The sequence below is a fragment of the Trachypithecus francoisi genome, unplaced genomic scaffold, assembly GCF_009764315.1.
Source record: "Trachypithecus francoisi isolate TF-2019V2 unplaced genomic scaffold, Tfra_2.0 Contig01579, whole genome shotgun sequence".
Classification (NCBI taxonomy): Eukaryota; Metazoa; Chordata; class Mammalia; order Primates; family Cercopithecidae; genus Trachypithecus; species Trachypithecus francoisi.
Genome location: NW_022681442.1, coordinates 36,574,687 through 36,598,971, shown reverse-complemented (window position 1 = coordinate 36,598,971; position 24,285 = coordinate 36,574,687). Strand labels below are relative to the sequence as shown.

Here is a 24,285-nt window from a genome sequence, read left to right as displayed (position 1 = left end):
AATATTAACTCTTAAAACATCAGCTCGCTCTCTCTCTCTCCCTCTCAATTGCTCCATCTGCTTTTTTCTCTGAGTTGTTCTCTGATGAGTTTCTTCCACAAAGCAGACAAGAATAACACCAGCAACCCTGGAGTCATCTCTCCTTCAGACAAGGTCAAAATAGCCCTACTTCTACTTCTACTTCTACTTTGGAAAATTCTTGGAACAGATTCTGATTGACCACGCTTCTGTCATACGCTTTTCCCTTGAACTGTAACTTAAAGGGCCTAACCTGAGATATTCGTTCATCCCAAAAAGTGGATCTACGGGACCATGGTTAATAGTCCCACCAGATTACATGGAAGGAAGGAGGAGTTCTTAAAGGAACCATAAAACTAGTTATCGTAGTACACTAGAGAGAGATCATTATGGCCATCTTCAAAAACATTCAGAATCTGGGGGCTCCAATTTGTTAGCATGTAAACACAAGAAAATATTAAGTTTCTTTTCCGTGTAAGACTCAGCAATAAGTACTGGAGAAATAACCATTTAGAAGACAGAAATAATTCCTGTTCCAGACGAGGAACAGTGGCTCATGCCTATAGTCCCAGCATTTTAGGGGTAAAATTCAATAAACTAAATTTTCTCCATCCCATTACACCCATGGTTGACTCATCCAAGATCCAGTTCTCATGTCCTCCAAGGTAGACCTCTGTGCCCTCTTTGGGGTGCCCTACATGTATGCTGAAGTATTTCTCAGCATCCAACAATTACTTATTTTTGAGACATTTGTCACTGAAAATCTCAAAAGACATACGAAAATAGACAAAATTGTATATATTGAATTCCCATGTATCCACTGCCCATTTCAACAATTATTACCTAATCCTGTTTTATCATTACTCCTCTTCAATCTCAAAAGCTACATTTTTTCATAAATAGCTTAAGCATATATATCTTTAAAAAAACAAGGACCCCAAAAACAAACATATTCTCCAATTACACTTAAAAGTTAACAATAAGGAGGGGCGGAGCAAGATGGCCGAATAGGAACAGCTCGAGTCTCCAGCTCCCAGCGCAAGCAACACAGAAGACAGGTGATTTCTGCATTTTCAACTGAGGTACTGGGTTTATCTCACTAGGGAGTGCCGGACAATCGGTGCTGGTGAGCTGTTGCAGCCTGACCAGCGAGAGCTGAAGCAGGGCGAGGCATCGCCTCACCTGGGAAGCGCAAGGGGGAAGGGAATCCCTTTTCCTAGCCAGGGGAACTGAGACACAAAACACCTGGAAAATCAGGTGACTCCCACCCCAATACTGCTTTAAGCAAACGGGCACACCAGGAGATTATATCCCACACCTGGCCAGGAGGGTTCCACGCCCACAGAGGCTTCCTCATTGCTAGCACAGCAGTCTGCGATCTAACTGCAAGGCAGCAGGGAGGCTGGGGAAGGGGCGCCCGCCATTGCTGAGGCTTAAGTAGGTAAACAAAGCCCTGGGAAGATCGAACTAGGTGGAGCTCACAGCAGCTCAAGGAGGCCTGCCTGTCTCTGTATACTCCATCTCTGGGGACAGGGCACAGTTAAACAACAACAACAAAAGCAGCAGAAACCTCTGCAGACGCAAACGACTCTGATAGCTTTGAAGAGAGCAGTGGATCTCCCAACACAGAGGTTGAGATCTGAGAAGGGACAGACTGCCTGCTCAAGTGGGTCCCTGACCCATGAGTAGCCTAACTGGGAGACATCCTCCACTTGGAGCAGACCGACACCCTACACCTCACACAGTGGAGTACACCCCTGAGAGGAAGCTTCCAAAGCAAGAATCAGACAGGTACACTCGCTGTTCAGCAGTATTCTATCTTCTACAGCCTCTGCTGCTGACACCCAGGCAAACAGGGTCTGGAGTGGACCTCAAGCAATCTCCAACAGACCTACAGCTGAGCATCCTGACTGTTAGAAGGAAAACTATCAAACAGGAAGAACACCTATACCAAAACCCCATCAGTACGTCACCATCATCAAAGACCAGAGGCAGATAAAACCACAAAGATGGGGAAAAAGCATGACAGAAAAGCTGGAAATTCAAAGAATAAGAGCGCATCTCCCCCTCCAAAGGAACGCAGCTCATCGCCAGCAACGGATCAAAGCTGGATGGAGAATGACTCTGACGAGACGAGAGAAGAAGGCTTCAGACCATCAAACTTCTCAGAGCTAAAGGAGGAATTACGTACCCAGCGCAAAGAAACTAAAAATCTTGAAAAAAGAGTGGAAGAATTGATAACCAGAATAATTAATGCAGAGAAGGCCATAAACGAACTGACAGAGATGAAAATCATGACACGAGAAATACGTGACAAATGCACAAGCTTCAGTAATCGACTCGATCAACTGGAAGAAAGAGTATCAGCGATTGAGAATCAAATGAATGAAATGAAGCGAGAAGAGAAGTCTAAAGAAAAAAGAAGAAAAAGAAATGAACAAAGCCTGCAAGAAGTATGGGATTATGTAAAAAGACCAAATCTACGTCTGATTGGGGTGCCTGAAAGTGAGGGAGAAAATGGAACCAAGTTGGAAAACACTCTTTAGGATATCATCCAGGAGAACTTCCCCAACCTAGTAGGGTAGGCCAACATTCAAATTCAGGAAATACAGAGAACGCCACAAAGATACTCCTCCAGAAGAGCAACTCCAAGACACATAATTGCCACATTCACCAAAGTTGAAATGAAAGAAAAAATCTTAAGGGCAGCCAGAGAGAAAGGTCGGGTTACCCACAAAGGGAACCCCTTAAGACTAACAGCAGATCTCTCGGCAGAAACTCTACAAGCCAGAAGAGAGTGGGGGCCAATATTCAACATTCTTAAAGAAAAGAATTTTCAACCCAGAATTTCATATCCAGCCAAACTAAGTTTCATCAGTGAAGGAGAAATAAAATCCTTTACAGATAAGCAAATGCTTAGAGATTTTGTCACCACCAGGCCTGCCTTACAAGAGACCCTGAAGGAAGCACTAAACATGGAAACGAACAACCAGTACTAGCCATTGCAAAAACATGCCAAAATGTAAAGACCATCGAGGCTAGGAAGAAACTGCATCAACTAACGAGCAAAATAACCAGTTAATATCATAATGGCAGGATCAAGTTCACACATAACAATATTAACCTTAAATGTAAATGGACTAAATGCTCCAATTAAAAGACACAGACCAGCAAACAGGATAAAGAGTCAAGACCTATCAGTCTGCTATATTCAGGAGACCCATCTCACATGCAGAGACATACATAGGCTCAAAATAAAGGGATGGAGGAAGATCTACTAAGAAAATGGAGAACAAAAAAAAGCAGGGGTTGCAATCCTAGTCTCTGATAAAACAGACTGTAAACCATCAGAGATCAAAAGAGACAAAGAAGGCCATTACATAATGATAAAGGGATCAATTCAACAGGAAGAGCTAACTATCCTAAATATATATGCACCCAATACAGGAGCACCCAGATTCATCAAGCAAGTCCTTAGAGACTTACAAAAGGACTTAGACTCCCATACAATAATAATGGGAGACTTCAACACTCCACTGTCAACATTAGACAGATCAACGAGACAGAAAGTTAACAAGGATATACAGGAATTGAACTCATCTCTGCAGCAAGCAGATCTAATAGACATCTACAGGACTCTCCACCCCAAATCAACAGAATATACATTCTTCTCAGCACCACATCGCACTTATTCCAAAATTGACCATATAATTGGAAGTAAAGCACTCCTCAGCAAATGTACAAGAACAGAAATTATAACAAACTGTCTCTCAGACCACAGTGCAATCAAACTAGAACTCAGGACTAAGAAACTCAATCAAAACCGCTCAACTACATGGAAACTGAATAACCTGCTCCTGAATGACTACTGGGTACATAATGAAATGAAGGCAGAAATAAAGATGTTCTTTGAAACCAATGAGAACAAAGATACAACATACCAGAATCTCTGGGACACATTTAAAGCAGTGTGTAGAGGGAAATTTATAGCACTAAATGCCCACAAGAGAAAGCAGGAAAGATCTAAAATTGACACTCTAACATCACAATTAAAAGAACTAGAGAAGCAAGAGCAAACACATTCAAGAGCTAGCAGAAGGCAAGAAATAACTAAGATCAGAGCAGAACTGAAGGAGATAGAGACACAAAAAACCCTCCAAAAAAATCAATGAATCCAGGAGTTGGTTTTTTGAAAAGATCAACAAAATTGATCGACCACTAGCAAGACTAATAAAGAAGAAAAGAGAGAAGAATCAAATAGAAGCAATAAAAAATGATAAAGGGGATATCACCACCGACCCCACAAAAATACAAACTACCATCAGAGAATACTATAAATGCCTCTACGCAAATCAACTAGAAAATCTAGAAGAAATGGATAATTTCCTGGACACTTACACTCTCCCAAGACTAAACCAGGAAGAAGCTGAATCCCTGAATAGACCAATAGCAGGCTCTGAAATTGAGGCAATAATTAATAGCCTACCCACCAAAAAAAGTCCAGGACCAGATGGATTCACAGCTGAATTCTACCAGAGGTACAAGGAGGAGCTGGTACCATTCCTTCTGAAACTATTCCAATCAATAGAAAAAGAGGGAATCCTCCCGAACTCATTTTATGAGGCCAACATCATCCTGATACCAAAGCCTGGCAGAGACACAACAAAAAAAGAGAATTTTAGACCAATATCCCTGATGAACATGGATGCAAAAATCCTCAATAAAATACTGGCAAACCGGATTCAGCAGCACATCAAAAAGCTTATCCACCATGATCAAGTGGGCTTCAGCCCTGGGATGCAAGGCTGGTTCAACATACGCAAATCAACAAATGTAATCCAGCATATAAACAGAACCAAAGACAAAAACCACACGATTATCTCAATAGATGCAGAAAAGACCTTTGACAAAATTCAACAGCCCTTCATGCTAAAAACGCTCAATAAATTCGGTATTGATGGAACGTATCTCAAAATAATAAAAGCTATTTATGACAAACCCATAGCCAATATCATACTGAATGGGCAAAAACTGGAAAATTTCCCTTTGAAAACTGGCACAAGACAGGGATGCCCTCTCTCACCACTCCTATTCAATATAGTGTTGGAAGTTCTGGCTAGGGCAATCAGGCAAGAGAAAGAAATCAAGGGTATTCAGTTAGGAAAAGAAGAAGTCAGATTGTCTCTATTTGCAGATGACATGATTGTGTATTTAGAAAACCCTATCGTCTCAGCCCAAAATCTCCTTAAGCTGATAAGCAACTTCAGCAAAGTCTCAGGATACAAAATCAATGTGCAAAAATCACAAGCATTCTTATATACCAGTAACAGACAAACAGAGAGCCAAATCAGGAATGAACTTCCATTCACAATTGCTTCAAAAAGAATAAAATACCTAGGAATCCAACTTACAAGGGATGTAAAGGACCTCTTCAAGGAGAACTACAAACCACTGCTCAGTGAAATCAAAGAGGACACAAACAAATGGAAGAACATACCATGCTCATGGATAGGAAGAATCAATATTATGAAAATGGCCATACTGCCCAAGGTAATTTATAGATTCAATGCCATCCCCATCAAGCTACCAATGAGTTTCTTCACAGAATTGGAAAAAACGGCTTTAAAGTTCATATGGAACCAAAAAAGAGCCTGCATTGCCAAGACAACCCTAAGTCAAAAGAACAAAGCTGGAGGCATCACGCTACCTGACTTCAAACTATACTACAAGGCTACAGTAACCAAAACAGCATGGTACTGGTACCAAAACAGAGATATAGACCAACGGAACAGAACAGAGTCCTCAGAAATAATACCACACATCTACAGACATCTGATCTTTGACAAACCTGAGAGAAACAAGAAATGGGGAAAGGATTCCCTATTTAATAAATACTGCTGGGAAAATTGGCTAGCCATAAGTAGAAAGCTGAAACTGGATCCTTTCCTTACTCCTTATACGAAAATTAATTCAAGATGGATTAGAGACTTAAATATTAGACCTAATACCATAAAAATCCTAGAAGAAAACCTAGGGAATACCATTCAGGACATAAGCATGGGCAAGGACTTCATGTCTAAAACACCAAAAGCAATGGCAACAAAAGCCAAAATTGACAAATGGGATCTAATTAAACTAAAGAGCTTCTGCACAGCAAAAGAAACTACCATCAGAGTGAACACGCAACCTACAGAATGGGAGAACATTTTTGCAATCTACTCATCTGACAAAGGGCTAATATCCAGAACCTACAAAGAGCTCGAACAAATTTACAAGAAAAAAACAAACAACCCCATCAAAAAGTGGGCAAAGGATATGAACAGACATTTCTCAAAAGAAGACATTCATACAGCCAACAGACACATGAAAAAAGGCTCAGCATCACTGGCCATCAGAGAAATGCAAATCAAAACCACAATGAGATACCATCTCACACCAGTTAGAATGGCAATCATTCAAAAGTCAGGAAACAACAGGTGCTGGAGAGGATGTGGAGAAATAGGAACACTTTTACACTGTTGGTGGGATTGTAAACTAGTTCAAACATTATGGAAAACAGTATGACAATTCCTCAAGGATCTAGAACTAGAAGTACCATATGACCCAGGCATCCCATTACTGGGTATATACCCAAAGGATTACAAATCATACTGCTATAAAGACACATGCACACATATGTTTATTGCGGCATTATTCACAATAGCAAAGACTTGGAATCAACCCAAATGTCCATCAGTGACAGACTGGATTAAGAAAATGTGGCACATATGCACCATGGAATACTATGCAGCCATAAAAAAGGATGAGTTTGTGTCCTTTGTAGGGACATGGATGCAGCTGGAAACCATCATTCTCAGTAAACTATCACAAGAACAGAAAACCAAACACCGCATGTTCTCACTCATAGGTGGGAACTGAACAATGAGATCACTTGGACTCAGCAAGGGGAACATCACACACCGGGGCCTATCATGGCGGGGGGAGGGATTGCATTGGGAGTTATACCTGATGTAAATGACGAGTTGATGGGTGCTGACGAGTTGATGGGTGCAGCACACCAACATGGCACAAGTATACATATGTAACAAACCTGCACGTTATGCACATGTACCCTATAACTTAAAGTATAATTTAAAAAAAAAAAGTTAATAATTGCCTTTTATCAACAAATATCTACCATTGACATTTTCATCCATCATCTAAGTCATGCATGTTTTCTTGCTACCGTTTGTTCCAATTAAGCTCACACATTGTGACTAGTTGATAAGTCTTTTGTGTATCTTTTAATCTATGAATTCCCTCATTACCTTCTTTTTCCCTTGCAATTTCTTATTTTAAAAAACTGAGTTGTTGGTTCTTTTGAATATTTCACAGCCTGGATTTTGCTAATTGCAGTATGGTTTACATGTTCTTCTGTTCCCCTGAATTTCCTGTAAATTGATCTAGAGGTTAATTTAGTCACACTCTTGCTTGATCTTTTTTTTTTTTTAAATCAAGATTTTGTTAGGCTGTGTAATGTTGTTCTGTTAGGAGGCACATAATGTCTGGTTATGATCAATGACTAGATCCATTAATTTATTGCTTTTTTAAAGAAAAACTTGTCTGCATTTCTTTAAACAGGGTCTACTCTGTGCCACTTCCAAAACGATAAAATTGAAGCCAGGCTCTCTGGGGAAGCCACTGCCACCTTATATTGTTCAAGTAGGAGATCATAGTAATGATTATGACAGCTATTATTAAGTGAGCTCTTGGAGTGGTTTATCTAAATTTCTAACATAAAGGTAGCCAACAAGGAAAGTACAGCATTCTCTAAATGCACCCCAAGGATAATCTCACATTACTGCTTTTATTTCCCCCTCAATATCCTTTTGGAATACAGAGCCCAGACACAAGAATGAGGGACAGAGATGCTGACAATTTTGCAGAATATCCCTTTAATGTAGTGCAAGTTTCAAACATGGAGAAAGCAAAGAAAAAAAAATATTTGCTATTAGAAAGATATGTGCAAAATAAAGGCAACTTGAATGCACCATAGTAAGCATTCTGTACTTGAACTAAAAATACACTAAAGTGGGAAGTCTAAGGCACAAGTTAGCTGCTCAGGTGTCGATTATTATAAATACTGTAGTGTGATTCCCAAATGATGTAGGTGAATTCACAGTATGGGCATAGGTAGCAATATTAAAATGGTAGGGCAAATGCTGTGTCTAGGATTTTATTACATAAAAGCAGGCACAAATTAGCAGCTGTTATAAAACTACCATTATTCATTTTAAGATAGTGCTTTGCTTTCACACCTGTCTTGCCTTTTTTTAACCTTGGTCAAGAGAAAATAGTAAGTTCTCCACCTGAATGAAACAAATATTAGTACTTACTTTAACTATTGTATCATTCTGAAACCGACCCAATTTTGTTAAAGATAATGTTTACTGCAGAGTTCTATTTTTTGTTTTTTGCTTGCCTATCCAGTTTTACTACATATTATTTAACAGGGTGTGGAAGTTAACCTAATACATTGAGGTCTACATGTTTGTTTTTTCCAATAATCATGAATAGGTACTACATTATATTAAGTGTGTTTTCTGATCCTGTTAAAAAGGTAAAACAGTTTTTCTCTATTAATATGTTAGAGTTAATTAAAGATATTTTCAAATGTTAAATTTTTGTTGCATTTCTTTCTTCTTTTTATTTTCTTGGATTGAATTTCGTAATTTTTATTTGGGCCTTTGCATTTAGAGACATGAATAAAATGAGCATGTAATTTTCCTCTCAAAAAATAAGAAAAAATTAAAATGTTCCTTGCTTACTAAAGTATAAACAAAAATGAAATTTAAAAAAAAGTTTCTTAGGATTTTCTTAGAAAAAAAATCTACCCACAAAATCAACAAACCTTATAACTAAGAAAAACAAATGAGAAAAATACACAAAGAAATAAAATCAGGTGGCTCACACCTGTAATCCCAACACTTTGGGAGGCCGAGGTGGGCGGATCACAAGGTCAGGAGATCGAGACCTTCCTGGCTAACACGGTGAAACCCTGACTCTACTAAAAATACAAAAAAAATTAGCCGGGCGTCGTGGCGGGCGCCTGTACTCGGGAGGCTGAGGCAGAAGAATGGCCTGAACTCGGGAGGCAGATCTTGCAGTGAGCCAAGATCTCGCCACTGCACTCCAGCCTGGGCAACAGAGTGACACTCAGTCTCAAAAAAAAAGAAAAGAAATAAAATCAGAAGTGAAAGAGGAGACACTCCAACTCATGCCACAGAAATGTGAAGAATCCCTATAGAATCCCTATGAATAACTGTATGTCAACAAAGCCAGGTGTGGTGGCGTATGCCTGTAATCCCAGCACTTTCGGAGGCCGAGGCCAGTGGATCACTTGAGGTCAAGAGTTCAAGACCATCCTGGCCAACATGGTGAAACCCCGTCTCTACAAAAATACAAAAATTAGCCAGGCATGATGGCAGGTGCCTTTGATCTCAGCTACTCAGGAGGCTGAGGTAGGAGCATCGCTTGAACTCGGCAGGCGGGGGTTGCAGGGAGCCAAGATCATGCCACTGCACTCCAGCCTGGGTGACAAGAGCAAAACGCCATCTCAAAAAAAAGAAAGGAAAAAAAAATTATATATCAACAAAATGGACAACTTAGAAAAAATGGATAAAGTCCTAAAAACATACAACCTACCAGGACTGAATCATAAAAAATTAAAAAGTCTCAACACTCCAATAACTAATAAGGAGATTAATTTAGTAATCAAAAGCCTTCCAACAAAGAAAAGCGCAGCACCAAATGCCTTCACAGATGCATTCTACCAGAATGAGGGACAAAGATGACACGATAATCTCAAAAGACACAGCAAAAGCATTCCACAAGATTCAACACCCTTTGATGATAAAAATTCTCAAGAAATTGGGTAGAGAAGGAATTTACCTCGACACAATGAAGGCCGTATATAAAAGGCACACAGTTAATATCATACTCAATGGTCAAAAACTGAAAGCTTTTTCTCTCATATCTGGAACAAGGAAATGATGTACATTCTCACCACTTCTATCCGGCATAGAATTCCTAGCCAGAGTAAGTAGAAAAGAAAAGGAAAAAAAAGTATTCAAATCAGAAAGGAAGATTATCTCTGTTTGCACATTACATGATCTTATAGATGTGCAGAAAATTATATTTCTTCATATGATACGTAGAAAATTCTAAAGATTAACCAAAATAATTAGGATAAACAAATTTAACAAAGTTTCAGGATACAAGATCAATACACAAAAATTAGTTGTGTTTCTATACACTACAATAAATTATCAAAAAGGAAATTAAGAAAAAGTCTTGTCTGGGCAAGGGGGCTCATGCCTGTAATCCCAGCACTTTGGGAGGCCAAGGCAAGTAGATCACTTGAGGCCAGGAGTTCGAGACCAGCCTGGCCAACATGGCAAAACCCCATCTCTACTAAAAATACAAAAATTAGCCAGGCATGGTGGCACACGACTGTAATCCAAGCTACTCAGGAGGCTGAGGCAGGAGAATCGCTTGAACACGGGAGGCGCAGGTTGTAGCGAGCAGAGATCGCACCACTGCACTCCAACCTGGGCGACAGAGCAAAATCTGTCTCAAAAAAAAAAAAAAAAAAAGTCTAACTCATAGATCCGGAAAGTGAATTGGTGGTTGCCAGGACCTGGTGGAGAGGAGAAAACAGGAAGGTATTCACCAAGGGGTACAAAATTTCAGCTACACAGACAGTAACTGCTAGAGATCTACTGTATAGCATAATGCCAACAGTTAACAGCACTGTATTACATACTTAAAATCTTGCTAAGGAGATATCTTAAGTGTTCTTATTACCAAAATAATAATAATAATAAGTCAGAGGGTGGGAAGAAACTTTTGAAGATGATGAATAGGTTTATGGCACAGATTGTGGTGACAGTTCCATGGTTGTTTACTTATCTTCAAACTCATCAAGTTGTACACATTAAATATGTAGAGCTTTCTGCATGTCAACTGTACCTCACTAGAGGTTTTTTTTTTTTTTTTTTTTTTTTTGAGACGGAGTCTTGCTCTGTCGCCCAGGCTGGAGTGCAGTGGCCAGATCTCAGCTCACTGCAAGCTCCGCCTCCCGGGTTCACGCTATTCTCCTGCCTCAGCCTCCCGAGTAGCTGGGACTACAGGCGCCCGCCACCTCGCCCGGCTAGTTTTTTTGTATTTTTTAGTAGAGATGGGGTTTCACCGTGTTAGCCAGGATGGTCTCGATCTCCTGACCTCGTGATCCGCCCGTCTCGGCCTCCCAAAGTGCTGGGATTACAGGCTTGAGCCACCGCGCCCGGCCTAGGTTTTTTTCTTAAATTCAGGTGAGAAAGGAAAAGAGGACCCACACAAAGGGGGAAGATGAAAGAGATATTTTTTAATTTGTCAAAATGAAGTATCGTAACTTCATTCCTTACACTCCCCTTCCAAAACACACACACACACACACACACACACACCACACACACTTCCCACAAAGAAAAAGCCAGGCCCAAATAGCTTTGTGGTGAATTCTGTCCAACATTTAAGGAAGCATTAACATTAATCTTTCGCAAACTCCCCAAAAACATGTAACACCAGGATTCTGGAGGCTGTAACTCAAAATGGGGTCATAGTATGAGCCAGGAATATCCTGATACCAAAACCAAAGACATCACAAGAAAAGAAAACCATAAATTAATATTTCTTATGACTATAGGTGCCAAAAAACTCAACAAAATACCAGCCAACCTAACAAGGAACATATAAATGGATTATATACCATAACCAAATGGGACTATTCCAGAAATACAAAGTTGGTTCAAACTATAAAAACCAATTAATATACTGTAAAACAAAGTACACAAATCACATGATCATCTCAACAGACACAGAAAAATCACTGACAAAATCTAACACCAACACCTATTTATGGTAACAACCCTCAACAAACTAGCAATGAAAGGGAACTTTCTCAACCTAACAAAGGGCATACAGAAACCCCACCGCTCACATCAGACTCAACAGTAAAAACCTGAAAGTGCTCCCACTAAGATCAAGACTTACAAGAATATTCACTCTTTCCACTTCTATTCAACATAGAGGCTCTATCCAAAGCAATTAGGCAAGAAAAAGAAATAGCATCCCAATTGGAAAGGAAGAAGTAAAACTATCTCTATTCAACATGACGTGACCGTGTATACAGAAAATCCTAAGGAATACACACACACTATTAGAGCTAATAATTGAGGTCATCAAAGTTGCAGGAAATAAGTTCAACATACAAAAAATTATTTTAATAGTATTTATATATAGTATCAATAAAGAATCAAAAATTAAAATAGAACAATCTCATTGAAAATAAAATTTTTAGAATCTCATTTAAAAATGTATTCTCTAGATAATTCATCTAGACTTAGTACTAAATGCCACTTTTTTCCCCTAAAGTCTAAAGTTCATCATCAAAGTATAGAGATGTACTATCCCTGAAAACCCTCTGACCCTCAGGGCTGGTAGTTTCTATAGAAAAGTTTCAAAGTATTCAGTAAGGATAATAAATTCAAAATGAGTATGAATATTGCTTTCCAAGGTGACAACTTAGAAGGTTGTAGCCCTCAAAATTGAGCTAGCATCTCAGTGTACTTTTTAACTCCTGTCACATTATTTCATGGTCATGCCTTCCATTTCAGGTCAATAAAGAAGCTACTCGGCTGAAATAATTCATTATTTTCTTTCTTTTTTTTTTTGAAACAGAGTTTTGCTCTTGTTGCCCAGGCTGGAGTACAATGGCACAATCTCAGCCTCCCAGGTTCAAGCAATTCTTCTGCCTCAGCCTCCCAAGTAGCTGGGATTATAGGTACGCGCCACCATGCCCAGCTAATTTTGTATTTTTAGTGGAGATGGGGTTTCTCCATGTTGGTCAGGCTGGTCTTGAACTTCTGACCTCAGGTGATCTGCCCACTTCGGCCTGCCAAAGTGCTGGGATTAGAGGCGTGAGCCACTGCACCCGGCCAATAACTCATTATTTTCAAACTGTATTTTATTTATTCCTAACCTGCCCTCTAATTCTTAATAGGAAAAAATAACAGCATCTCCTAGACTGTTATAAACCTGCCATATCTGTTTTTAAATTTTCACGTTCTTTATATTTCTTTTCTTATACATAAGATAGCTAATTAAGTTCCTTGTTTGAAAGGCTTTTCTGAGATGCTGGCTTTCTTAAAACTTTGTACTAACCAGGCAATGGAGCCCTTACCTGTATCGTCTTATTTCATCCTTATAATAAAGCTGTGTAATAGGTGCATTTTTAAATCTCTGATTTTCTAGATAAGGAAACTGAGGTTCAGAGAAGTATTCAAGGTTCTCAGAGTCAGAAGGTGTCAGAGTGGACATGCAAACCCAAATATTTCCAGCTCTGGCACCCTCACACTGATGACTGAACCACACTGCCTCTTAGGTTGCCCAGTATCTAGGTATGCCAACCAAGCACTTTCCTGGCATCTTAAATGGGGGTAGAAAGGCTTAAGTTTAGATCCTGTGGTGTTTTAGGAAGAGCACAAATGGTTCGTAAGGAAAATTCCTTTAGTGATTATCTAATTTCAGATTGTGGATGAAAACTCAAATATCCTGCCTCCAGGGGAAGAAGGAAATATTGCAATCCGCATAAAACTAAACCAACCTGCTTCTCTGTACTGTCCACACACGGTAAGAAAATTTTCTTTTTTCCCAAATACTTTCATTGTTGCTACTAATCATAGTGCCATTACTGTTGAGTACTTTATGATTTGCCAAATACTTTTGTCCCAACTTTTAATTTGGCAAATTTTTGAGTCTCCAAAAATGTTAAATAGTAGCACAATGAACACCTACCTGTATCTCTCTCACCTATATTCACTTCTTATTAAGATTTTGCCTCATTTACTTTATATTTGTACATTTTTGATGAGGCATTTGGGAGTAAGTGCAGACATTATGACACTTTGTCCTTAAATATTTCAGCAGCATTCTCCTAAAGGACTTTCTTCTTAAACATCAATACCATCAAATCTATGAAAATTAAAAATAATTCTTTAATACTAATATCTAGCCAATACTTAGTGTTTCTCAATTGTACTCAAATGTGTTCTACAGCTTTTGTAAATCCAGAATTCAATCAAGGTTCATGCATTTATTTGGTTCTCATATCTCTTTAGTTGTTTTTATCTATAACTGTCCCACCACCACGTTTTTCATGACGTGGACATTTTGAAGAGCAGAGGACTGTTGTGTTAAAAAATGCCTCACTTTCTAGGCTTACCTATTTTGTTTCCTTATAACGAGATCCAGGATAAACATCTTTCTCAAGAATATTATGCAGATTATGTATATTTTTTATTTGCTTATAGTGGAGAAACATTAGGTTGTCTCATTTTGGGTGCTGGTAATTTTGATCTTTTGATTAAGGAGGTGAGTGCCATTTCTCTCCATTACAAAGGTACATTTTCCTCTTTGTAATTAGTAATAATCTGTTGTGTAACGATTTGAGATTCTGTAAATATCCTATTATCCAATTAACTTTCACCCAATCATTTTAGCATCCATAGATGATTCCTTTCTTTTCGGAAACAATTATTAAAATAGAGAGTGGCTGGGCACAGTGGCTCATGCCTGTAATCTCAGCACTTTGGGAAGCCAAGATGGACCAATCACTTGAGCGCAGGGGTTCAAGACTAGCCTGGGCAACATGGCAAAACGCCATCTCTACAAAAAAATATACAAAAATTATCCAGGCATGGTGGTGTGCACCTGTAGTCCCAGCTACTCAGGAGGTGAGGTGGGAGGATAAACTGAGCAAAGGACATCAATGGTGTAATGAGCTGGGTGTGATGGCACAACTGTGCTCCAGCCTGGGCAACAGAGCAATACCCTGTCTCAAAAACAAATAAATAAAATGGTGGGTGCAGAATGGTGATTTTCAAACAGCTATTTCTTATACATTAATTAGGTGGCATTATTCATAAAGATGAGCAGTCCATTTTATCTATAAAGGGGGGCTTTAATTAATTTTAAAATATTTATTTAGCCTTTCCTGATAATAAAACTCACTTATGTTCCATATAGATAACTTTCCAAAATATAGAAAAGATCAAAGAAAAGCGTATTAACTCATAATGCCACCATTCTTAGCCACTATTAACATTTGATGTGTATATATCCTTCATTCTTTTTCTATTTATATGTTTTTGTTTGTTTGTTTTTGTTTATTTGTTTTGAGGAGGAGTCTTGCTCTGCCGCCCAGGCTGGAGGGCAGTGGCGCAATCTCGGCTCACTGCAAGCTCCACCTCCCGGGTACATGCCATTCTCCCACCTCAGCCTCCCGAATAGCTGGGACTACAGGCGCCCGCCACCACGCCCGGCTAATTTTTTGTGTTTTTAGTAGAGACTGGGTTTCACTGTGTTAGCCAGGATGGATGTGTATTGTTGTATAAAAGTGGGATTGTACTATCAGCTTTTGTGAAGCCTGTTTTTTTACTTATGATTTTCAGGTATCACTGAAATCTTATATGACAACTTTTTTTTTTTGAGACAAGGTCTCACTCAGTCACCCAGGCTGGAGTGCAGTGACACAATCTTGGCTCACTGCAACCTCCACCTCCCGGGTTCAAGCAATTCTACTGCCTCAGCCTCATGAGTAGCTAGGATTACCAGCTGTCACCACCACGCCCAGCTAATTTTTGTATTTTAAGTAAACACCGGGTTTTACCATGTTGGCCAGGCTGGTCTGGAACTCCTGACTTCAAGTGATCCACCTGCCTCGGCCTCCCAAAGCGCTGACAGCCAACGCACCCAGCCCTTATATGAAAACATTGTTAATAATTTTATAGAATCCTATCAAGGAGAATGATCATGATCTATTTAACATATCTACTATTGTTACAAATTTTGGTTACTTACAATGTTTCATATTGTAAATACTTCTTCAATGAGTATTCTTGTTAACTCTTTAAATTCTCTTTGAGTATTTCTTGTGGGGTTTTTGAGTTAAAGTCCAGGTAAAACAGTTTAAATATTTTAATACTGTGAAGTTCTGTGAGAGAAGGCTTAATATGTTCAAACTTTGATAAGACAACTTCAATACAGTGAGACTTTAAAATCATATTCTGATGGCCGAATAGGAACAGCTCCAGTCTCCAACTCCCAGCGCGAGTAACACAGAAGACCGGTGATTTCTGCATTTTCAACTGAGGTACTGGGGTCATCTCTCTAGGGAGTGCCGGACAATCGGTGCTGGTCAGCTGCTGCAGCCTGACCAGCGTGAGCTGAAGCAGGGCGAGGCATCGCCTCACCTGGAAGCGCAAGGGGGAAGGAAATCCGTTTTCCTAGCCAGGGGAACTGAGACACATAACACCTGGAAAATCGCGTAACTCCCACCCCAATACTGCGCTTTAAGGAAACAGGCACACCAGGAGAATATATCCCACACCTGGCCGGGAGGGTCCCACGCCCACGGAGCCTCCCTCACTGCTAACACAGCCGTCTGCGGCGATCTATCCACAAGGCAGCAGCGAGGCTGGGGGAGGGGCGCCCGCCATTGCTGAGGCTTAAGTAGGTAAACAAAGCCGCTGGGAAGCTCGAACTGGGTGGAGCTCACAGCAGCTCAAGGAAACCTGCCTGTCTCTGTAGACTCCACCTCTGGGGACAGCCCACAGCTGAGGTCCAATAGGGAAAGCAGCGGGGGCGGTGCAGAGGCGAACGACTCTGTCTGACAGCTTTGGGGAGAGCCGTGGATCTCCCAACGCGGAGGTTGAGATCCGAGAACGGACAGACTGCCTGCTCAGGTGGGTCCCTGACCCCTGAGTAGCCTAGCTGGGAGACATCCCCCACTAGGGGCAGTCTGACACCCCACACCTCACAGGGTGGAGTCATCCCTGAGAGGAAACTTCCAAAGGAAGAATCAGACAGGTACACTCGCTGCTCAGCAATATTCTATCTTTGGCAACCTCTGCTGCTGATACCCAGGCAAACAGGGTCTGGAGTGGACCTCAAGCAATCTCCAACAGACCAACAGACAGTCCTTCTGACTGTCAGACGGAAAACTATCAAACAGGAAGGACACCTATACCAAAACCCCATCAGTACGTCACCATCATCAAAGACCAGAGACAGATAAAACCACAAAGATGGGGAAAAAGCAGGGCAGAAAAGCTGGAAATTCAAAAAATAAGAGCGCATCTCCCCCTGCAAAGGAGCGCAGCTCATCGCCAGCAACGGATCAAAGCTGGTCAGAGAATGACTTTGACGAGATGAGAGAAGAAGGCTTCAGTCCATCAAACTTCTCAGAGCTAGAGGAGGAATTACGTACCCAGCGCAAAGAAACTAAAAATCTTGAAAAAAAAGTGGAAGAATTGACAGCTAGACTAATTAATGCAGAGAAGATCATAAACGAAATGACAGAGATGAAAACCATGACACGAGAAATACGTGACAAATGCACAAGCTTCAGTAACCGACTCGATCAACTGGAAGAAAGAGTATCAGCGATTGAGGATCAAATGAATGAAATGAAGCGAGAAGAGAAACCAAAAGAAAAAAGAAGAAAAAGAAATGAACAAAGCCTGCAAGAAGTATGGGATTATGTAAAAAGACCAAATCTACGTCTGATTGGGGTGCCTGAAAGTGAGGGGGAAAATGGAACCAAGTTGGAAAACACTCTTCAGGATATCATCCAGGAGAACTTCCCCAACCTAGTAGGGCAGGCCAACATTCAAATTCAGGAAATACAGAGAACGCCACAAAGATACTCCTCCAGAAGAGCAACTCCAAGACACATAATTGCCAGATTCACCAAAGTTGAAATGAAGGAAAAATCTTAAGGGCAGCCAGAGAGAAAGGTCGGGTTACCCACAAAGGGAAGCCCATCAGACTAACAGCAGATCTCTCGGCAGAAACTCTACAAGCCAGAAGAGAGTGGGGGCCAATATTCAACGTTCTTAAAGAAAAGAATTTTCAACCCAGAATTTCATATCCAGCCAAACTAAGTTTCATCAGTGAAGGAGAAATAAAATCCTTTACAGATAAGCAAATGCTTAGAGATTTTGTCACCACCAGGCCTGCCTTACAAGAGACCCTGAAGGAAGCCCTAAACATGGAAAGGAACAACCGGTACCAGCCATTGCAAAAACATGCCAAAATGTAAAGACCATCGAGGCTAGGAAGAAACTGCATCAACTAATGAGCAAAATAACCAGTTAATATCATAATGACAGGATCAAGTTCACACATAACAATATTAACCTTAAATGTAAATGGACTAAATGCTCCAATTAAAAGACACAGACTGGCAAACTGGATAAGAGTCAAGACCCATCAGTCTGCTGTATTCAGGAGACCCATCTCACATGCAGAGACATACATAGGCTCAAAATAAAGGGATGGAGAAAGATCTACCAAGCAAATGGAGAACAAAAAAAAGCAGGGGTTGCAATCCTAGTCTCTGATAAAACAGACTTTAAACCATCAAAGATCAAAAGAGACAAAGAAGGCCATTACATAATGGTAAAGGGATCAATTCAACAGGAAGAGCTAACTCTCCTAAATATATATGCACCCAATACAGGAGCACCCAGATTCATAAAGCAAGTCCTTAGAGACCTACAAAGAGACTTAGACTCCCATACAATAATAATGGGAGACTTCAACACTCCACTGTCAACATTAGACAGATCAACGAGACAGAAAGTTAACAAGGATATCCAGGAATTGAACTCATCTCTGCACCAAGCGGACCTAATAGACATCTATAGAACTCTCCACCCCAAATCAACAGAATATACATTCTTCTCAGCACCACATCGCACTTATTCCAAAATTGACCACATAATTGGAAGTAAAGCACTCCTCAGCAAATGTACAAGAACAGAAATTATAACAAACTGTCTCTCAGACCACAGTGCAATCAAACTAGAACTCAGGACTAAGAAACTCAATCAAAACCGCTCAACTACATGGAAACTGAACAACCTGCTCCTGAATGACTACTGGGTACATAACGAAATGAAAGCAGAAATAAAGATGTTCTTTGAAACCAATGAGAACAAAGATACAACATACCAGAATCTCTGGGACACATTTAAAGCAGTGTGTAGAGGGAAATTTATAGCACTAAATGCCCACAAGAGAAAGCAGGAAAGATCTAAAATTGACACTTTAACATCACAATTAAAAGAACTAGAGAGGCAAGAGCAAACACATTCAAAAGCTAGCAGAAGGCAAGAAATAACTAAGATCAGAGCAGAACTGAAGGAGATAGAGTCACAAAAAACCCTCCAAAAAATCAATGAATCCAGGAGTTGGTTTTTTGAAAAGATCAACAAAATTGACAGACCGCTAGCAAGACTAATAAAGAAGAAAAGAGAGAGGAATCAAATAGACGCAATAAAAAATGATAAAGGGGATATCACCACCGACCCCACAGAAATACAAACAACCATCAGAGAATACTATAAATGCCTCTACGCAAATCAACTAGAAAATCTAGAAGAAATGGATAATTTCCTGGACACTTACACTCTCCCAAGACTGAACCAGGAAGAAGTTGAATCCCTGAATAGACCAATAACAGGCTCTGAAATTGAGGCAACAATTAATAGCCTACCCACGAAAAAAAGTCCAGGACCAGATGGATTCACAGCTGAATTCTACCAGAGGTACAAGGAGGAGCTGGTACCATTCCTTCTGAAACTATTCCAATCAATAGAAAAAGAGGGAATCCTCCCTAACTCATTTTATGAGGCCAACATCATCCTGATACCAAAGCCTGGCAGAGACACAACAAAAAAAGAGAATTTTAGACCAATATCCCTGATGAACATCGATGCAAAATTCTCAATAAAATACTGGCAAACCGGATTCAGCAGCACATCAAAAAGCTTATCCACCATGATCAAGTGGGCTTCATCCCTGGGATGCAAGGCTGGTTCAACATTCGCAAATCAATAAATGTAATCCAGCATATAAACAGAACCAAAGACAAGAACCACATGATTATCTCAATAGATGCAGAAAAGGCTTTTGACAAAATTCAACAGCCCTTTATGCTAAAAACGCTCAATAAATTCGGTATTGATGGAACGTACCTCAAAATAATAAGAGCTATTTACGACAAACCCACAGCTAATATCATACTGAATGGGCAAAAACTGGAAAAATTCCCTTTGAAAACTGGCACAAGACAGGGATGCCCTCTCTCACCACTCCTATTCAACATAGTGTTGGAAGTTCTGGCTAGGGCAATCAGGCAAGAGAAAGAAATCAAGGGTATCCAGTTAGGAAAAGAAGAAGTCAAATTGTCCCTGTTTGCAGATGACATGATTGTATATTTAGAAAAACCCCATCGTCTCAGCCCAAAATCTCCTTAAGCTGATAAGCAACTTCAGCAAAGTCTCAGGATACAAAATTAATGTGCAAAAATCACAAGCATTCTTATACACCAGTAACAGACAAGCAGAGAGCCAAGTCAGGAATGAACTTCCATTCACAATTGCTTCAAAGAGAATAAAATACCTAGGAATCCAGCTTACAAGGATGTAAAGGACCTCTTCAAGGAGAACTACAAACCACTGCTCAGTGAAATCAAAGAGGACACAAACAAATGGAAGAACATACCATGCTCATGGATAGGAAGAATCAATATCGTGAAAATGGCCATACTGCCCAAGGTTATTTATAGATTCAATGCCATCCCCATCAAGCTACCAATGACTTTCTTCACAGAATTGGAAAAAACTGCTTTAAAGTTCATATGGAACCAAAAAGAGCCCGCATTGCCAAGACAATCCTAGGTCAAAAGGACAAAGCTGGAGGCGTCACGCTACCTGACTTCAAACTATACTACAAGGCTACAGTAACCAAAACAGCATGGTACTGGTACCACAACAGAGAATAGACCAGTGGAACAGAACAGAGTCCTCAGAAATAATACCACACATCTACAGCCATCTGATCTTTGACAAACCTGACAAAAACAAGAAATGGGGAAAGGATTCCCTATTTAATAAATGGTGCTGGGAAAATTGGCTAGCCACAAGTAGAAAGCTGAAACTGGATCCTTTCCTTACCCCTTATACGAAAATTAATTCAAGATGGATTAGAGACTTAAATGTTAGACCTAATACCATAAAACCCTAGAAGAAAATCTAGGTAGTACCATTCAGGACATAGGCATGGGCAAGGACTTCATGTCTAAAACACCAAAAGCAACGGCAGCAAAAGCCAAAATTGACAAATGGGATCTCATTAAACTAAAGAGCTTTTGCACAGCAAAAGAAACTACCATCAGAGTGAACAGGCAACCTACAGAATGGGAGAAAATTTTTGCAACCTACTCATCTGACAAAGGGCTAATATCCAGAATCTACAAAGAACTCAAACAAATATACAAGAAAAAAACAAACAACCCCATCAAAAAGTGGGGAAAGGATATGAACAGACATTTCTCACAAGAAGACATCCATACAGCCAACAGACACATGAAAAAATGCTCGTCATCACTCGCCATCAGAGAAATGCAAATCAAAACCACAATGAGATACCATCTCACACCAGTTAGAATGGCAATCATTAAGAAGTCAGGAAACAATAGATGTTGGAGAGGATGTGGAGAAATAGGAACACTTTTACACTGTTGGTGGGATTGTAAACTAGTTCAACCATTATGGAAAACAGTATGGCGATTCCTCAAGGATCTAGAACTAGATGTACCATATGACCCAGCCATCCCACTACTGGGTATATACCCAAAGGATTATAAATTACTCTACTACAAAGACACATGCACACGTATGTTTATTGCGGCACTATTCACAATAGCAAAGACTTGGAATCAACCCAAATGTCCATCTGTGACAGACTGGATTAAGAAAATGTGGCACATATACACCATGGAATACTATGCAGCCATCAAAAAGGATGAGTTTGCGTCCTTTGTAGGGACATGGATGCAGCTGGAAACCATCATTCTTAGCAAACTATCACAAGAAGAGAAACCAAACACCGCATGTTCTCACTCATAGGTGGGAACTGAACAATGAGATCACTTGGACTCGGGAAGGGGAACATCACACACTGGGGCCTATCATGGGGAGGGGGGAGGAGGAGGGATTGCATTGGGGAGTTATACATGATATAAACGTTATGCACATGTACCCTAGAACTTAAAGTATAATAAAAAAAAAAAAAAATCATATTCTTACCCATAAGACAGATTCCAAAGAAGAGACCCAGATATCTCATATACCTACTGGGATTATTGTACTGTTTGAGAATGAGCTGCTTACACAGCATTTCACTAAAGTTTATTATAACTCTAATAAGCAGGTTGTCCATTAGATATAAGAATCTGAACAAATTGGTGACATGGTCTCCACAGCAATGAGCCAGATGCTGTTAGAATCTGGCCGGGCGCAGTGGCTCATGCCTGTAATCCCAGCACTTTGGGAGGTCAAGGCAGGCGGATCACCTGGGGTCAGGAGTTTGAGAGCAGCCTGGCCAACATGGCAAAACCCCATCTCTACCAAAAATACAAAAAAATACTGGCCAGGCGTGGTGGTCGGCAACTGTTATCCCAGCTACTTGGGAGGCTGAGACACAAGAATCGCTTGAACCTGGGCGGCAGAGGTTGGCAGTGAGCCGAGATCATGCCACTGCACTCCAACTTGCGTGACAGAGTCAGACTCTGTCTCAATAAAAAGAAAAAAAAAAAGTATCTGTGAACACGCCACAGAACGATCCTGCAAAATGGGCCAGTCTCATGCAAAGGGACATTTTCACAATCACTCTCATTGTGTTTCTGGTGTAAGAACCTTAAGCTAAAACCACCTTTTTCTGATGGAATTTTGGTCATGGGCAGTATGAAAATTAAAGGCACAATTCAAAGACAGGGAGCGGTGACTGCATCTGATGGATGATAAGCCAGAGAAAATAGCAGCCAACAACTCTTACACATAGTGTACCTGGCCCTGTGCTAAAATGCTGTGTCCATGTTGCCTCATTTAAGCCTCAGGACAAACTTCTGAGTGAAGTGCCATCATTACTCCTGTTTCTAGCTGAGACAAAAAAAAAAAAGTAGAAGTTAAAAGAAATGACCAGCCGGGCGCGGTGGCTCAAGCCTGTAATCCCAGCACTTTGGGAGGCCGAGACGGGCGGATCACGAGGTCAGGAGATCGAGACCATCCTGGCTAACACGGTGAAACCCCGTCTCTACTAAAATACAAAAAAAAAAAAAACTAGCCGGGCGAGGTGGCGGCGCCTGTAGTCCCAGCTACTCGGGAGGCTGAGACAGGAGAATGGCGTAAACCCGGGAGGCGGAGCTTGCAGTGAGCTGAGATCTGGCCACTGCACTCCAGTCCGGGCGGCAGAGCAAGACTCCGTCTCAAAAAAAAAAAAAAAAAAAAAAAAAGAAATGACCAAGGAAAGCTCTCCGTGTGCGTTAAGTTTTCTATGTGGGATCCCCTGGGGAGTGGGGATCCTGACTTATTTTTCTCAGTCTCCCCTGGCGCTAGCCAGAGTGCTCAATTCATATCACTAAATGATTGTGAAAGGGAAGTAAATGTAGATTTTTGGATTTTTCATTCTCTCAGGTGAGCTTGGAGGAATATGTTTCAGCAAGAGGCCACATGCTTTACCTCACAGAAGACAGAGGGATCATGCATGAAGACAGCTACTTCTGGTTGTCTGGCAGAGCTGATGATGTTGCCAACGCATTGGGTCAGAGATTGTGAATGCTGTGGTTATTGCTATTGAGCCTGGGGCTGTGGGAGTCTGGAGAAGACTCTGGACTGCTTCCAATACATAGGAATATCTCTAAAGTTTAGAAAATGCAAACAACCAAAAAAAAAAAAACCTCATCCACAATCTCATATTTTGGAGTATATTCTTCTAATCTTCTTTCTTCTTATATGTAACCTTTTTTTTTTTTTTTTTTGGTAGAAGTGAGTTCAGGGAGAAATGCTCTAGCATAACTTGCCTTTTTCACTCACGATATAATAGAAATATTTTTCTGTGCAATTAAATATAAAAATTCACTTTTTAAATTAGTTTATCATGACCAATAAGTACACAGATCTTACATGAATAGCTCAATGGATGTCTACACACATACACACCCCTGTAACCATCTAGATCAAGATATAGGATACTTTTTGCCTCCCGGGCTCTCTCATGTCCTCATACCTCTGTGCGAGCTGTACTTCTTTCATGAACTTTGGACTGAATTTCTATGCCTAA

The 24,285-nt window shown here is 40.4% G+C and overlaps 1 protein-coding gene across 1 annotated transcript; it reads left to right on the top strand.

The window, feature by feature from the left end:
• The first annotated feature begins 671 nt into the window (after positions 1 to 671).
• On the top strand, positions 672 to 23,918 carry ACSM6 (acyl-CoA synthetase medium chain family member 6). Its single transcript, XM_033178680.1, has 4 exons — positions 672 to 728; positions 7,639 to 7,719; positions 13,627 to 13,728; positions 23,640 to 23,918. Exons 1-4 carry the CDS (start codon positions 672 to 674, stop codon positions 23,778 to 23,780), a joined length of 381 nt encoding a protein of 126 aa, XP_033034571.1. The 3' UTR covers positions 23,781 to 23,918.
• Positions 23,919 to 24,285: the final 367 nt, after the last annotated feature.

Excerpts from the sequence above, each read along its gene's own strand:
- ACSM6 (XM_033178680.1), top strand. The coding sequence starts at position 672 with ATGTCCTCCAAGGTAGACCTCTGTGCCCTCTTTGGGGTGCCCTACATG. Across the intron at positions 729-7,638 it reads TGCCCTACATGTATGCTGAA|GGTCTACTCTGTGCCACTTC; the intron begins GTATTTCTCAGC and ends TTCTTTAAACAG. Across the intron at positions 13,729-23,639 it reads CTCTGTACTGTCCACACACG|GTGAGCTTGGAGGAATATGT; the intron begins GTAAGAAAATTT and ends TCATTCTCTCAG.